This window comes from Dreissena polymorpha, chromosome 13 (assembly GCF_020536995.1).
Source record: "Dreissena polymorpha isolate Duluth1 chromosome 13, UMN_Dpol_1.0, whole genome shotgun sequence".
Taxonomy (NCBI): domain Eukaryota; kingdom Metazoa; phylum Mollusca; class Bivalvia; order Myida; family Dreissenidae; genus Dreissena; species Dreissena polymorpha.
In genome coordinates, this window is record NC_068367.1 from 4,391,231 (window position 1) to 4,408,933 (window position 17,703).

General features: G+C 38.0%; 1 protein-coding gene across 5 annotated transcripts in view; it reads right to left on the reverse strand.

The window, feature by feature from the left end:
* Positions 1 to 17,703, reverse strand: part of LOC127855309 (reversion-inducing cysteine-rich protein with Kazal motifs-like) — a 207,139-nt gene that overhangs the window by 14,623 nt on the left and 174,813 nt on the right. For all 5 annotated transcript variants that reach the window (XM_052390769.1, XM_052390768.1, XM_052390770.1 and 2 more), the window contains exons 12-21: positions 17,493 to 17,589; positions 16,990 to 17,117; positions 16,043 to 16,183; positions 14,335 to 14,538; positions 12,747 to 12,860; positions 8,978 to 9,146; positions 7,119 to 7,183; positions 3,173 to 3,303; positions 2,519 to 2,660; positions 1,732 to 1,836 (exon numbers count right to left, since the gene is read on the reverse strand). In XM_052390769.1, coding sequence (XP_052246729.1) covers positions 1,732 to 1,836; positions 2,519 to 2,660; positions 3,173 to 3,303; positions 7,119 to 7,183; positions 8,978 to 9,146; positions 12,747 to 12,860; positions 14,335 to 14,538; positions 16,043 to 16,183; positions 16,990 to 17,117; positions 17,493 to 17,589 — 1,296 coding nt within the window. The remainder of the gene's footprint in view (positions 1 to 1,731; positions 1,837 to 2,518; positions 2,661 to 3,172; positions 3,304 to 7,118; positions 7,184 to 8,977; positions 9,147 to 12,746; positions 12,861 to 14,334; positions 14,539 to 16,042; positions 16,184 to 16,989; positions 17,118 to 17,492; positions 17,590 to 17,703) is intronic.

Here is a 17,703-nt window from a genome sequence, read left to right on the forward strand (position 1 = left end):
AAATATTGAGTAAGTGTTATTCTATTTAGTAAGTACTAGAAAACTGGAGACTGAAAATATTGAGTAAGTGTTAACCTATTTAGTAAGTACTAGAAAACTGGAGGCTGAAAATATAGAGTCAGTGTTAACCTATTAAGTAAGAACTAGCAAACTGGAGGCTAAAAATATTGAGTAAGTGTTATTCTATTTAGTAAGTACTAGCAAACTGGAGGCTGAAAGTATAGAGTCAGTTTTAACCTATTTAATCAGTACCAGCAAACTGGAGGCTAAAAATATTGAGTAAGTGTTATTCTATTTAGTAAGTACTAGCAAACTGGAGGCTGAAAGTATAGTGTCAGTTTTAACCTATTTAATCAGTACCAGCAAACTGGAGGCTAAAAATATTGAGTAAGTGTTATTCTATTTAGTAAGTACTAGAAAACTGGAGGCTGAAAATATTGAGTAAGTGTTAACCTATTAAGTAAGTACTAGAAAACTGGAGGCTGAAAATATAGAGACAGTGTTAACCTATTAAGTAAGTACTAGAAAACTGGAGGCTGAAAATATAGAGACAGTGTTAACCTATTAAGTAAGTACTAGCAAACTGGAGGCTACAAATATTGAGTAAGTGTTAACCGTTTTAGTAAGTACTAGCAAATTGTAAGCTGAAAATATTGAGTAAGTGTTAACCTATTTAGTAAGAACAAGCAAACTGGAGGCTGAAAATATAGAGTCACTGTTAACCTGTTTAGTAAGTTCAAGCAAATTGGGGGCTGAAAATTCAGAGAGTCAGTGCAAACCTATTTATTTTAGCTTGATTGCTTATTAAGACACTGTCATCTGTTTTATGTAGATCCAGGGTTTGTATTCAACAAACAGCTTAAAGACTTTAGTCTAAAAATAAAGAATATTCTTTAAATTGGAATAATAAAGAATTATCTTACTTTTGAGTTGATTTTTGTATTAAACAACCCCATCTTCATCATTGTTCATGCAGAAATGACATAATTGTAAATGGTAGCCTGTATTATATTCAAACAACGGACATATTTTTCTTGTTTCCAAGTCCATTCTTTATTCTTTAGTCTAAGAATATGTTGATTAATACAGGCCCTGTACTTATTATCTAAAACAAGACCTTGTGGACGCTGCCATAGGGGAAGGGGAGGGGATACAACAAAGGACCTTCTGATTGCTACACAGACACCAATGAAATCTATGACTGTCAACAAAAATGCCTTTTTTGCCGGATCATTGTTAAACTAGTCATCAGGATTTCAATTGACAGAAAATTAATTTGTCATCAACGTATCCCAATCGTAACAATCTACCTTTACAAATGACTCACAATATTATTAAATTTTTATGACTGGTAACTGAGTGCCCAAAGTGGCTAATCAGTGTATTCATTTGAACACAAACTATTATTTAAAATTATAAGCAGAAAGTGATTTATTGGTAAAAAAGAGTATGGACTCTTATCAACTATACCTCACATTATTCCATTAAACAGAAATTTAACCTTATCCTAAAGTTATTTTAGCAAACAAATTTTATGGTTTAAAACAGTAATCTTAATAGAAACATTTCCTCTTTTTTACCTAAAACACTACAACATTTTGTACTTTTACCAATAGCTTAGAATACTTCAAAGGGTTATAAAAAACATTATGTATTATATACAAGATAAAATTTGAAAGCTAAGCCCCTAACTAGCACACAAAAGAATGCAGGACCTTATTCACTACCTACCACAAACAGGACAGCACGCCCCAGGAGGTATGATTCCTTGACATCCAGGGGGAACAACTGCTGCACACACTACCCCATCACACAGTGAGCTGTGCATTACCTCCCCTAGACAACAGATTCATTTCAGATGGTCATTATGATGTAAACAAATAAACAGGGAAGAAAACAGGGAAGAAAACAATAGCTAATATATTTATTGGTCTTCAATAGTTCTTTGATTTATTCCCATATAAAGCACACAAAATATAGTAACAAAACAGAAGCTTTCATTTGCACTACATCCACATTAAATACACTTATTCACTTTTACCTTTAATTTATGCAATACTGAATAATTGATTGTTCAATTATAAGTACAATCTAATTTATAATAAATCTTGAAGAAAATAATTACACAAACTCCATTAGAATAAGCAGTTTTAATCATCAGAGTAATTGAATTTCCATATGGTTCCATTTGGTTGATTGCAATCAAACTTGCACAACTTGATATAATCAGGAAAAAATCCTAAATGAGTAAATCTTGAACTTTGAAAAGTGGAAAGGTACGCCTCTGGATAAAAACTGCATCTTATGAAAGACGGACGCACAGACAGACGCACAGACGGAGGAAGTGACGGATGGACGGACAGACAGACAGAAAGACAAACTGACAGATGTCCATGGTGATTATATTATACTTCTATGCTACATACAGGGCGCAAGAGGCAAATAGACGTGTTATAAAGAGAAGAACTGTTGAGAAAGCTTGAGAAAAAACATCACTTATGTGGAGGGGGTATGTTACCTGGCCGTAGTATGCGGGTGGGGTATGTTTTACAGAGTCCCTGGTAATCCACGGTGGATCTGGCTGCCAGCGCCGCACACTCGCTGTTGTACGTCTCCCCATCTTGTCCACACACTGGGCCCAAAGCTGAACACTTGCAAATCTGACAATTTCAAGATATAATTTATGAATTTTAAATTTCTTATAGAATACATAATTTTTTTTATCCCATAAAAAGGCATTTGAGTATGCAAGGCAATCATTGGGTGACATTTACATTGTTTTTTCCATTAAAAATATTGCTTTTATAGTCTTGAAAAAAAGAAACGATCAATTAATGTTGCACTATGGGCAGTTTTTAATGATCATGATTGGGGGAATATATTGCAAACCTGTTTTTACAGAATATGTTTTCTTTAAAGACTTATTACCCACTAATAGCTTTCATATTTTTTGAAGAGCAATATAGATGTTCACATTTTATACGTCTTCAGCATCAGATATGGCACACGAATGAGATAGAACAAAACTATTCTTTTCATTAAAGACTAAAATTTAAATTTTACTAACTTAGCAGGTTTTTAATATTGAATACCAATGTCCCATTTTTAAAAGGGGTTAAATATTGAATATTGAGGTCCAATTTAACTCTGATAATATCAAGAAGAGGATTACCACACAGTGTCCACGGTATCCCTGCTTATGTCCCTTGGCTAGCATGATACACTCGTTGGTGAACTCTACTCCATGACTGTCACACACTGGGTCACGATCATGAATATTGCACTGGTTCACGACCTCTGGCACTGATGTGAGATAATACCCGACAAAAACAAATAACAAGTGTTACTATTGGCATTTGTAAAAGAAGAAAATCCATATAAAAAACACAACTTTGCAGTTCAGAGTATTAAAGCGACTTAAGTAAATAGGAGCAGTTGCTGAAAAGATATGTTACCATTTTGTTTAGAAGTCCTACAAAGTGTCATATGGTCAACATATACAGCCTAAGTAAATTGATTTACCAGTATCAATCTTTCATTATTTCAGCATTCTTTGCAGATTGCATGGAAAAGTTGTTTAAGTCATCATGAATGTGTGTACACAAGCTGGCAGAAGGTATTTAAGATTGCTTTAAGAGGTTGAAATACATAGCTTTTCTGTTGTTATATGGCAAACAAACAAAAAACAACATGTTTTGGCTTTTAGTTAACCACATTTGTGACTTAAACCATCAGAAAATATCTGAAAATATTGTCTTTTTTCAGTTTCTGGGTTGTTTAATAATAATTGTTATAGGAAATTTCTGTTCACAACTTTATTTTTTTTACAATAAAAAATAACCAACTTAATACATTGTGTAGTATTTAAACTGACATTAAGGCCAAACACTGGCTAACAAAAATACAAGAGGGCCTGAAAGGCCCAAAGTCGCTCACCAAAGGCTGTTCTGTGCAGCCCAAGATGTCATAAGAACAAAATGTTCTTACCAACTTTCATGACTAGTGAACACCCTGGCAGCCACATTTTTCAATAAAACAAAGTTTTACTATAGCCATATAAGGAAAAATGCCCCGCCCCCTGGCAGCCATGTTTTACAACCAACCGGCATCATTTTTGAACTCGTCCAAGATATTATTAGGATAAATCTTCTGACCAAGTTTCATGATGATCAGACTATAAATGTGGCCTCTAGAGTGTTAACAAGATTTTAATATAGTCATATATAGCCATATAAGGAAAAATGCCCCGCCCCTTGGCAGCCATGTTTTTCAAGCAAACGAAACCATTTTCGAACTCATCCAAGATATCATTGAGAGCAATCTTCTGACCAAATTTCATGAAGATTGGACAATAAATTTGGCCTCTAGAGTGTTAACAAGGTTTTACTAAAGCTATATATAGCCATATAAGGAAAAATGCCCCGCCCCATGGTGGCCATGTTTTTAAAGCAACCAAAACTATTTACGAACACATCCAAGATATCATTGGGACAAATCTTCTGACCAAGTTTCATGAAGATCAGAAAATAAATGTGGCCTCTAGAGTGTTAACAAGGTTTTACTACACTGTAACTCCAATATAACGCGCTCCGTTATAACGCTGAATCCAATATAATGCGGGGGGTGCTTGGATCCCATTTTTTCTCCAACCTTCCATTTGATTTCTGATTCAAATCCGTATTATGCAACTTTGTGTATTTTCAGACAATTCAAAGATGGCGGCAATCACATGTTGATTGCTTTATTCAACCGTCCGTTGAACTGATTATAATCGCCTCGAGTTTAAATAACACCGACAGCTAATTGGTGTTAATCTGTTGTGTAATGTCAATAAAGGTGTGAAAAACTCGCGTGTCAGTGTTTATTACATGTATTCCACATCAGAGCGGTTCAGTGCGATAATTTCCATAAGTTAAGTAAGTGCAAGCGGGATAATTTTACAATTAAAGTAATTCAAAACGATTGAAACTTTCTTACTTTGATATGGTTGCAGTTTGACTATATTAAATGAGCGGCTGTGAAATATACTGCTCACTGTATAAAACAACTTTTTCTGTCATTTCATTATCATTCTAGTATTATGTCATTTAATCTTTCAGTTCGTGTATAAGAAATTAAATAATGCAGAAGATTTATTTACATGCCAACGCAGTGTACCCGTAATTGTTAACAGAGTTTCACTTTCATTTTCGTGCGGTATCAGAAAGTCCCCGGGGAAACACGTTTTTTGCATGCGTATGATGCAATAAAACAAATTTTTTGTACATGAATTGTATTGCATTCAATCTAAATTTAAAGTCGCTCGTCCAATGAAAGCTCTGCCCCATAATGCACTGTACTCTTAACACTTCTGAATATGGCATATATGCGTACGGTTGTGTTTACGAATTTCTTAAACATATATAGTCATTTATGTTCAAGATTATTATTTTTTAAGTGATGTTGCAATTTTATTGGATTATCGGATAAATGTGCACATTCGAAAAGCGGTATGTATACTTTTATCGATACGATTCGGTTTATATGCATGTATTTGCGTTAACACAGCATGGCAATATACATGACGTGTATAATAGACTATTCTATACCTGTTTTTTTTATAGCGCCCTGCAGTAAATGAGCTCAAAACTTATAATGCGGATCCGTTAAAACGCTGTTTCACGGCTTGGACCCCATTGACCGCGCTATATTGGAGTTACAGTGTATAGCCATATAAGGAAAAATGCCCGGCTCCCTGGCGGCCATGTTTTTCAACCAACCAGCATCATTTTTGATCTCTTCCAAGATATTATTTGGATGAATCTTCTGACCAAGCCTCATGAAGATAGGACAATAAATGTGGCCTCTAGAGTGTTAACAAGATTTTACTATAGCCATATATAGCCATATAAGGGAATGTCCAGCCCCTGGACAGCCATGTTTTTCAAGCAAACGTAACCATTTTCGAACTCATCCAAGATATCATTAAGACCAATCTTCTGACCAAATTTTATGAAGATTGTACAATAAATGTGGCCTCTAACTAGGTTTTAACAAGGGAGTTAACTATGGTATTAGAAAGTATGTACAGTTTACAGACTGTCCACATGTTTTCAATATATACATATAGAGAAAACTGCCCCACCCCCTTGCGGCCATGTTTTTCCACCCATCAAGACCATTTTTGAACTAGTCCGAGATATCTATAAAATCAATCTTAAGACAAAATTTCATGATGATTAGGCCAAAAATGTGACTTCTTGAGTGTTCACAAACTTTTTTTACTATATAAATAATTGCGGCCATGGTTTTTTTACCGATCCGAAACATTTTTTAACTCAACCGTCGTATCCAAAAAACACATGTTCTGACCAAATTTCATGAAGATTGGACCAAAAATGTGACTTCTAGAGTGTCCACATGTTTTCACTATATACATATAGAGAAAACTTCCCCTACCCCTGGTGGCCATGTTTTTCACCGATCTGGACCATCTGAAACCAATGTTTTGACCAAGTTTCATGATGATTGGGCTAAAATTGTGACTTCTAGAGTGTTCACAAGGTTTCTATATAGCCATATAAGGAATACTGCCCCGCCCCCTGGCAACCATATTTTTCAATGGACCAGAACCATTTTTCAACTCAACCAACATATCATTAAGACAAACATTTTGACACAGTAACATGAAGATTGGGCATCAAATGTGACTTCTACAGTGTTCACAAGGTTTTTCTTTTTTTTTGACCTAGTGACCTAGTTTTTGACCCAGCATGACCCAGTTTCGAACTCAGTCGAGGTACCAATGGGACAAATGTTCTGACCAAGTTTCATGAAGATCGGACAATAAATGCGGCCTCTGGTGTGTTCACAAGGCAAATGTTGACGCCGCACAACGCACAACGCACGACGGACAACGGACAAAAGGCGATTACAAAAGCTCACCATGAGCACAGCTCAGGTGAGCTAATAAAATGGTCCATACCCATTACTGCTTTAAGAAACTTGTTTGCCATACTTGGTGTCACAGAACACTACGTACTTACCACATCTGTATTGCAAACAGGCTCACAGAACACTATGACTTGTACTTACCACATCTGTATTGCAAACAGGCTCACAGATCACTATGTACTTACCACATCTGTATTGCAAACAGGCTTCATCGCTTGCTCCAAAGCACACCTGTCTGTGGACAACACACCTGAAACAGAGGAAAGAAAGATAGCACACATGTCTTTGGACAACACACCTGAAATGTGGACAACACACCTGAAATGTGGACAACACACCTGAAATGTGGACAACACACCTGAAATGTGAAAAATAATCAGGGACAACGCTTTCCACTTGTATCTTATTTTCATGGAAAGGAAGTTTCTTCTTAATGAAAATCCAGGACAGACTTATAATGCTGTCAAGATTTAGCCTGTGCAGTAGTAGTTATGGAGGACACTTTATCCAGATTAGCCACATTTTCCCAGAATAAGGCACATATAAGCTTATAAGAGTACCTGTAGCCTGTCTCACAGGTGTTAGGCAAGCAGGGAGCAAGGCACATATTAGCTTATAAGAGTACCTGTAGCCTGTCTCACAGGTGTTAGGCGTGCAGGGAGCAAGGCACATATAAGCTTATAAGAGTACCTGTAGCCTGTCTCACATGTGTTAGGCAAGCAGGGAGCAAGGCACATATTAGCTTATAAGAGTACCTGTAGCCTGTCTCACAGGGGTAAGGCGTGCAGGGAGCAAGGCACATATTAGCTTTTAAGAGTACCTGTAGCCTGTCTAACAGGCGTTAGGCAAGCAGGGAGCAAGGCACATATTAGCTTTTAAGAGTACCTGTAGCCTGTCTCACAGGTGTTAGGCAAGCAGGGAGCAAGGTACATATTAGCTTATAAGAGTACCTGTAGCCTGTCTCACAGGTGTTAGGCAAGCAGGGAGCAAGGTACATATTAGCTTATAAGAGTACCTGTAGCCTGTCTCACAGGTGTTAGGCATGCAGGGAGCAAGGCACATATTAGCTTATAAGAGTACCTGTAGCCTGTCTCACATGTGTTAGGCATGCAGGGAGCAAGGCACATATTAGCTTATTAGAGTACCTGTAGCCTGTCTCACAGGTGTTAGGCATGCAGGGAGCAAGGCACATATTAGCTTATAAGAGTACCTGTAGCCTGTCTCACAGGTGTTAGGCATGCAGGGAGCAAGGCACATATTAGCTTATAAGAGTACCTGTAGCCTGTCTCACAGGTGTTAGGCAAGCAGGGAGCAAGGCACTTATTAGCTTATAAGAGTACCTGTAGCCTGTCTCACAGGTGTTAGGCATGCAGGAAGCAAGGTACATACTAGCTTATAAGAGTACCTGTAGCCTGTCTCACAGGGGTGAGGCGTGCAGGGAGCAAGGTACATATTAGCTTATAAGAGTACCTGTAGCCTGTCTCACAGGTGTTAGGCAAGCAGGAAGTAAGGTACATACTAGCTTATAAGAGTACCTGTTGCCTGTCTCACAGGGGTTAGGCGTGCAGGGAGCAAGGCACATATTAGCTTATAAGAGTACCTGTAGCCTGTCTCACAGGTGTTAGGCAAGCAGGAAGTAAGGTACATACTAGCTTATAAGAGTACCTGTTGCCTGTCTCACAGGTGTTAGGCAAGCAGGGAGCAAGGTACATATTAGCTTATAAGAGTACCTGTAGCCTGTCTCACAGGTGTTAGGCAAGCAGGGAGCAAGGTACATACTAGCTTATAAGAGTACCTGTTGCCTGTCTCACAGGTGTTAGGCAAGCAGGGAGCAAGGCACATATTAGCTTATAAGAGTACCTGTAGCCTGTCTCACAGGTGTTAGGCAAGCAGGGAGCAAGGTACATATTAGCTTATAAGAGTACCGGTAGCCTGTCTCACAGAGGTTAGGCATGCAGGGAGCAGGGCACATATTAGCTTGTAGCCTGTCTCACAGGTGTTAGGCAAGCAGGAAGAAAGGGACATATTAACTTATAAAGAGTACCTGTAGCCTGTCTCACAGGGGTTAGGCGTGCAGGAAGAGTGCTGACTGCAGTCCCCATCCATGAAGCGCACCTGGCCTGCGCACTGCGCCATGCACGCGCTGGGGTACGTCCTTCCATTGACCCCACACACTGGCTTGTACACGGCTGGACACTCACAGTTTAGCATGCCTGGAAGTAATACGCACTGTGTTGTACATTCATAGGGGTGTATAGTATAAAATATCCAAACTTCCAATTGTGCATTCATTTTAAACTCGTATAAAGGGGTCTGTAGTATTAAATCATCCATTCTGTTGACGGCCAGTTTCATAGCATTTTAATTTTATAATTTTAATAATAAAATTTAATATGATGTAAATGAAACATTTTTGGAACAAAGCAATTTTCAAAGCAATGCAGAAACATTTTGGAAACAATACAGTGCAAAATATTTTATAGTGCTGAATTTAAATGATTGTCCTTTGTCTCAAACTTTGATTTAAAAGTTTACGTAAATTATCAGCATTAAAATATAAGTTGATAGTTCATAATGACCTTAAGATTTCAAAATGTAAAATATACCTTAAAATGTCAAACTTGATTGTTACAGGTTTAATAAAAATTATTTGCATTCTAGTTGTATCTTACTGCATGCCAAATAGCAAACTGAATTTTCTCTCAAAACAATAGATATGAGCCAAACCCTTGGAAACACTGGCATAATGCATGTATGGTCCCAGATTAGACTGTGCAGTCCTTGGAAACACTGGCATAATGCACGTATGGTCCCAGATTAGACTGTGCAGTCCTTGGAAACACTGGCATAATGCACGTATGGTCCCAGATTAGACTGTGCAGTGCACACAGCAAACTCTTGGAAACACTGGCATAATGCACGTATGGTCCCAGATTAGACTGTGCAGTGCACACAGCAAAACCTTGGAAACACTGGCATAATGCATGTATGGTCCCAGATTAGACTGTGCAGTCCTTGGAAACACTGGCATAATGCACGTATGGTCCCAGATTAGACTGTGCTGTCCTTGGTAACACTGGCATAATGCACGTATGGTCCCAGATAAGACTGTGCAGTCCACACAGCAAACCCTTGGAAACACTGGCATAATGCACGTATGGTCCCCAGAGCTCCAGATAAGGTTTTGTGAAATTCTTAAATTACTACCAGATTTTCAAAAAGAATTTTTAACTCTGAAATTTTATTCTTAACGTTACTACTAAGTTTTGGAAAATAATTCTTATTTTTTATAAATGACCTAAAAATAAATTATAATGGTTATTTTCATGCAAAAAAAATCAAAATAAGCATACTAGCAAGTTAGCAACTTTATTTATACGAGTTCAACAGCGTCTTTTCAGTATTATACAATTTTATTTTTCAAATACCTTCATATGCCCAAACTGTGCTAAGATTGCATGCCTTAGATGAATTTTTACATATTTCACAATTAAAACGGGTTTCCCCTTCAATGTTTTCAACCATTAGCCACGGGACTTGTCCCTTCCACTCGTTCAATGTTTTTTGTGTGTTTAAGTTTGGACCCGTCGTGTGGCGTTTTTGTTTAGCTTTTCCGACTGTGTCGGAAACTGAACATACAACATCGTATAAGATCATTTCTATAATGTCTTTCTAAACACTTAACTTCGGCTCACTTTGCGTACAATATGTTAAAAGCGTATTTTTGGAGGCTTTGCAGTTTTTTAGGACGCTCTCTGGGCGCCGCCATTGTTTTTTGACAGATAGACTGTTTACGCCGCTTTTATTGGAAAAAATGCGCTTTGTTAAACAAACCCGATAACATAACCATTCTATATAAACACCGCAAAGATCTTTAATACACGAAAAGAACTCAATAAAAATCGATACGAACCGATGTAAAAACAATATTCGTAAGTTGATTTTGTAATTCTTAATGGTACGACAAGATTTTAAAATAAATACGTAACGGACTTAAAAATAATTCGTAATTACGAAAATACGACCCTTATCTGGAGCTCTGGTCCCAGATTAGACTGTGCAGTCCTTGGAAACACTGGCATAATGCACATATGGTCCCAGATTAGACTGTGCAGTCCACACAGCAAACCCTTTGAAACACTGGCATAATGCATGTATGGTCCCAGATTAGACTGTGCAGTCCTTGGAAACACTGGCATAATGCACGTATGGTCCCAGATTAGACTGTGCAGTCCTTGGAAACACTGGCATAATGCACGTATGGTCCCAGATTAGACTGTGCAGTCCTTGGAAACACTGGCATAATGCACGTATGGTCCCAGATTAGACTGTGCAGTCCACACAGCAAACCCTTTGAAACACTGGCATAATGCACGTATGGTCCCAGATTAAACTGTGCAGTCCTTGGAAACACTGGCATAATGCACGTATGGTCTCAGATTAGACTGTGCAGTCCACACAGCAAACCCTTTGAAACACTGGCATAATGCATGTATGGTCCCAGATTAGACTGTGCAGTCCTTGGAAACACTGGCATAATGCACGTTTGGTCCCAGATTAGACTGTGCAGTCCTTGGAAACACTGGCATAATGCACGTATGGTCCCAGATTAGACTGTGCAGTCCTTGGAAACACTGGCATAATGCACGTATGGTCCCAGATTAGACTGTGCAGTCCACACAGCAAACCCTTTGAAACACTGGCATAATACACGTATGGTCCCAGATTAGACTGTGCAGTCCTTGGAAACACTGGCATAATGCACGTATGGTCTCAGATTAGACTGTGCAGTCCTTGGAAACACTGGCATAATGCACGTATGGTCCCAGATTAGACTGTGCAGTCCACACAGCAAACCCTTTGAAACACTGGCATAATGCACGTATGGTCCCAGATTAGACTGTGCAGTCCTTGGAAACACTGGCATAATGCACGTATGGTCTCAGATTAGGCTGTGCAGTCCTTGGAAACACTGGCATAATGCACGTATGGTCTCAGATTAGGCTGTGCAGTCCACACAGCAAACCCTTTGAAACACTGGCATAATGCACGTATGGTCCCAGATTAGACTGTGCAGTCCTTGGAAACACTGGCATAATGCACGTATGGTCCCAGATTAGACTGTGCAGTCCACACAGCAAACCCTTTGAAACACTGGCATAATACACGTATGGTCCCAGATTAGACTGTGCAGTCCTTGGAAACACTGGCATAATGCACGTATGGTCCCAGATTAGACTGTGCAGTCCTTGGAAACACTGGCATAATGCACGTATGGTCCCAGATTAGACTGTGCAGTCCACACAGCAAACCCTTTGAAACACTGGCATAATGCACGTATGGTCCCAGATTAGACTGTGCAGTGCACACAGCAAACCCTTGGAAACACTGGCATAATGCATGTATGGTCCCAGATATGACTGTGCAGTCCACACAGCAAACCCTTGGAAACACTGGCATAATGCACGTATGGTCCCAGATTAGACTGTGCAGTGCACACAGCAAACCCTTGGAAACACTGGCATAATGCATGTATGGTCCCAGATTACTTGGAAACACTGGCATAATGCACGTATGGTCCCAGATTAGACTATGCAGTCCACACAGGCTAATCAGCAGATGACAATTTCTGCTTTGACCGGATTTTCATTCAGAGGATATTTTCTTTAAACAAGGAATTCCCCAAAAGCAGAAAGTGTTAACCCTGATTAGCCTGTGCTAACTGCACATGTCCTCAGCCCTGTTTACCCAGCGTGTGCCTTACATTCATTAATCCTGTTGTTGTTTGATGTGACAATGTTACTACATGGTACCTGTATAAGTGTTATGTGTCCCTGAGACGCAATGCTGTCTGCTGCAGACACTGCGGCCTCCAAAGCAGACGCAGTCGTTACATCCTTGAGTAAAATACTGACCATGCTGAAATACTGAAATACATAATACTAATTATAAACATACCAAAGTGCATAACAGTAAATTGCATGGTTTGAATTTCAATGCATTTTGAATCATGAGGCTTGAAGTATTAAAATAAGTCCATAATGTGATATTGTTTTGTAGTATAATAAAGAAAACAAGAGCACCGCAAAACGGGTGCCATGCTCGGCTGCAGGTGCAGTTTTGAATAAATGAAAGCTTGACAGATTATTATTTTATTTTAGAAGTCACAGTGACCTTGACCTTTGACCTAGTGACCCAAAATTTGGCATGTAGAACTCATCAAGGTGCAGCTACATATGAAGTTTCAAAGTTGTAGGTTGAAGCACTTTGATTTTAGAGTCAATGTTCAAAACCTTGACAAAATGTTAAGGTTTTAGCACGACGCGGACGGCGGACATGGCGAGCTGGCTATGACAATACCTCGGGTTTTCTCCGAAAACTGCCAAGCTAAAAATCATGTTTAACAAATAATAAATTCAAAGAATTGCACATTTGAATGGTGATGGTTGGGCCGGAAATATCTCCAAGCATTGTCACATTACAAAATCAGTTTAGTTTTAAAATAAAGAAAAATAAATATTCAAACAAGGAAACAAGAGTTGCGGCTCTTGTGCACAGTAGTAAGACAGTGTGCAACTGAACAGGAGGCCCATGATGGCCTAAATCGCTCTACTGCTATAAACACTGTGCAAGTTTGGAAAGAATAAGATGGTAACTGTGTACTTAATCGCGCAAACAAGGAGAATTTTCTCAAATTCAAGGGGAGATTATTGTCTACTTATTTCTCCAATACTGCTCATATTCAATAGAGTTCAAGTCCTCATTGATATAAAGATACTGCGCAAATTTGGAAATAATTGGATGAAAACTGTAGAATTCATTGCGTAAACAAGCGGGATTTCACAATTTTCTCATATTCAAGGGGAAGTCATTCTGGACTTATTGCTTCAATATTGCTCTTTTTAAAAAAGGGTTTGAGTCCTCATTGATACAAAGACACTGTGCAAGTTTGCCAAGAATTGGATGAAAATTAAGGTCTTTATCACATTAAAAAACTAATTTTCATTTTTTTCTCAAATTCAAGGGGAGATAATTCTGACTTAAAACTCCGATATTGCTCTTTTTTTTTAGGGTTTGACTCATCATTCAGATAAAGACACTGTGCAAGTTGGGAAATGATTGGATAAAAACTGTGGACTTTATTGCGTAAACAAGCCTTATTTCACAATTTTCTCATATTCAAGGGGAGATAATTCTGGACTTTTGACTCTGATGTAACCCATTAATATAAAGACACTGAACAAGTTTGAAAAGAATCGGATGAAAACTGTGGACTTTATTGCGTAAACTAGAAAAAGTCTAACACACACACGGACGGACGACGGAAACCACACGATGACACAAGCTCTTCAGGCCTTCGGCCAGTAGAGCTAAAAATGAGGGAAGGACGATATCGCATACTTCTGAGAGAGTTCTCTGTCCTGCAGTGGTTATTGGGTACGCAGCTGACATCTTTGCAAGCGCCAATGTGTCCTTCACTAGAGCAGTGGCACAAACGGTAGTGCACGCAACTATCCGTAGACATCTCGTTGTTCTTGTATTCAGGTATTAAAACTACGCTCCTCACTGGTACCAACACCTTGGACACCTGACCAAGCTTGCAGCCTTGAAAACAATTATTTTAACTCTTTCAGTGCTGGAACCGAATTTTTAAGGCCTTTGCAAACAGTTTGGATCCAGATGAGACGCCACAGAATGTGGCGTCTCATCAGGATCCAAACTGTTTGCTATTCTGATAGTATTCTTTGAAAAAAATCAAAGAAAATGCTAATTTTAGCAATTCAGCAGACGACATTTTAGCAGACGACAAATTTCCCAGCATGTGGGTTAAGTGTTGAGCAGTTTGATTGATATGAAAAATGTGTTGAGCAAACTCAGGCCCATTTTACTTTAAACCTTTTTATTTCAGCTAGCTTGCATGTAAAGCTTCCTTTTGAGTCTGTTTCTTTTGTTTTAAGATACGAGATTGAGAATGCAAGGTGTATTGAGATTGAACCCAGAACCTTTTGCTTGCTATGAGGACAACAGATTTTAAACACACCCCTGAAGTTTTAGCATATGTTGATTGAAGGAAATATTTTACTTAATTTATTCTCTGTGGAGTCATTTTGAGCCTTAAGAAATTGTTGTACAATTAACTTCACATCTTGCATCTTTAAAATAAAAAGTACATCCATTGTTCAAAATATGTGTGTACACACACATGGATTAGTCCATATTAGAACAAGGGACAAAATTGTCACAAAACCAGGTTTTCATTGTGAAAAAAAAATCTGATAAAGGGAGAAAACTCAAACTGAACTTTTGAAATGACCAAAAAAAATTAACCCCCTTTGTAAGTTTTTTTTTTTTTTTTAAATCTATTTTTAGTCATGGCGACCTGGACATTGGAGATATTGACGTGATTCTTTCGTGGGACACACCGTCCCATGATGGTGAACAAATGTGCCAAATGATTTTAAAATCTCACAATGAATGACATAGTTATGGCCAGGACAAGCTCATTTATGGCCATTTTTGACCTTTGAACTCAAAGTGTGACCTTGACCTTGGAGATATCGACGTAATTATTTCGCGCGACACACCGTCCAATGATGGTGAACAAATGTGCCAAATGATTTTAAAATCTGACGATGAACGACATAGTTATGGCTCGGACAAGCTCATTTATGGCCATTTTTTGACCTTTGAACTCAAAGTGTGACCTTGACCTTGGAGATATCGACGTAATTATTTCGCGCGACACACCGTCCAATGATGGTGAACAAATGTGCCAAATGATTTTAAAATCTGACAATGAACGACATAGTTATGGCCCGGACAAGCTTATTCCGCCAGCCCGCCAGCCAGCCAGCCCGCCAGCCAGCCAGCCAGCCCGCCCGCATTCGCCAATCTAATAACCAGTTTTTTCCTTCGGAAAACCTGGTTAAAAACCTGGTTAAAAACCTGGTTAAAAATAGTTGAGATAAGTCTAATTTAAAGTTTCCTATCGTTGCATACAATTGAAATATCAATTCTCACTACAGAATACTATGAATATCTCAAACATTATAAACTCGAACAAAAACAAAAATATTCTTTAACAATTGCTTTGCTGCAATCTGGTTACCTTTTTTGCACACGTAATGGGGGCATGAGGAAGAATGTCGGCACTTCCTTCTGTATATAACGCACACCTCATCCTCTGCACACGGGCTTGGCTTACAAGGGTTTGTCACATCCATGACAGGATGTTTGTGGGGGCTCTCGACTAGAAAGCGTAAAAACTAGTTTTTAATATAATGAAAAATTGCATAAGTATTAGTGAGCTTCAAAACTGGGCCAGCATTTATACACCTAATGAAGGAAATCTTACCCAAAATGAAACTTGCAGATCAAATTTCCTATTTTAAATCCTTTTTGTACATACAGCATTTAAAACTAGTAATACCAAAACAATTTAATATTGAAATAACTATGATGTTTCATAACTTCCATCTTACTTGATGTTTAAACAAGGCCTGACATTTTCAAAGGTCCTGATGTAAGGGCCAAAACTCCAAGCTTCCAACCAACAATTATATCAAAACAACACAGAGCTCCAGATAATTTTTAAAGATAAAGAGTATTTCACTCATGGCATTTTTAGCTGATGAGTAAAATACAAAATCAAAGACTTTTGCGGGAGTATTAAAAATACTCCTGCAAAAGTCTTTGATTTTGTATTTTATAAAAAATGTATACATGAACATGCAGAAAACATGTATTTATAATAAAGAACATCTACTCTTTTTTACATAAAAATGCATTTTGAAATGGCTGATCAAATAATCGGAATTGGAGCACTGTTGGTCCAACTGATAGTTGCACATAATGCGTATGCCAATTTTTATGATTTCTTTACCGACCAAAAGAATAATTCATGCGCATTTGGACATTTTCCATGAGTATTTATGCAGATACACATCTTATCTGGACCTCTGACAATATAAGAACTTGGATAACAAATGATATTTTGTATAAATTGTTGTGTTTAAAAACTGTATGGCAGATTTAAAGTCCCAAAAGGGTCCTCACCCTTGTACTGGCCCACACTAATGCACTCTCCACTGCTGGCCTTGGGGAGACGTTTACACCGGTCCAGTACCATCTTACCATCCACACGTGTCTTGTCCACACACTTGTTCATGTACACACAGTCTTCCCTAAATTCAAAGCAGAACAATTATTATTTTGTATCTGTTGTAAGTGAAAATGTTCATGCAATATATCTTAAAGGCACTCTTAACTGCATTAAACATGAAGGAAAAAAAAATCAATTGTTTTGTATTTTAATCTTTCTTGTTTGTCCGAGTACCTTAGAACGCATTTAGAACTTACCCAACTTAATGAAAAATGATGTGTAGTTACTTTATACAAACCAGAACAACTTAAATGTTTGTATGGTTGCTTTTTGTTGAATCAATCATACTACAAACATTTTTCCATATAAGAATATATATGTACATCATAACAAACATTTTTTTTTATTTACAATTATGTGGTGAACAATCCATGGAAATATTTAATTGTCTACTTACTGGCAGATTTGCAATGGTGCAGCTTTTCTAAGGCAGGGCTTGATTTGGTATGCACAGGCTATTGCCTTGAACATCTCTGGTTCACATGTGCGAATGTCTGCAGAGAGACAAAATAATACATATGTATACTAAAAAGTTCATGTGTGCTAGCAAAAAAATGAATAAGACAATATATGTAATAATTGAATAATAATAATTTATATATTTTACA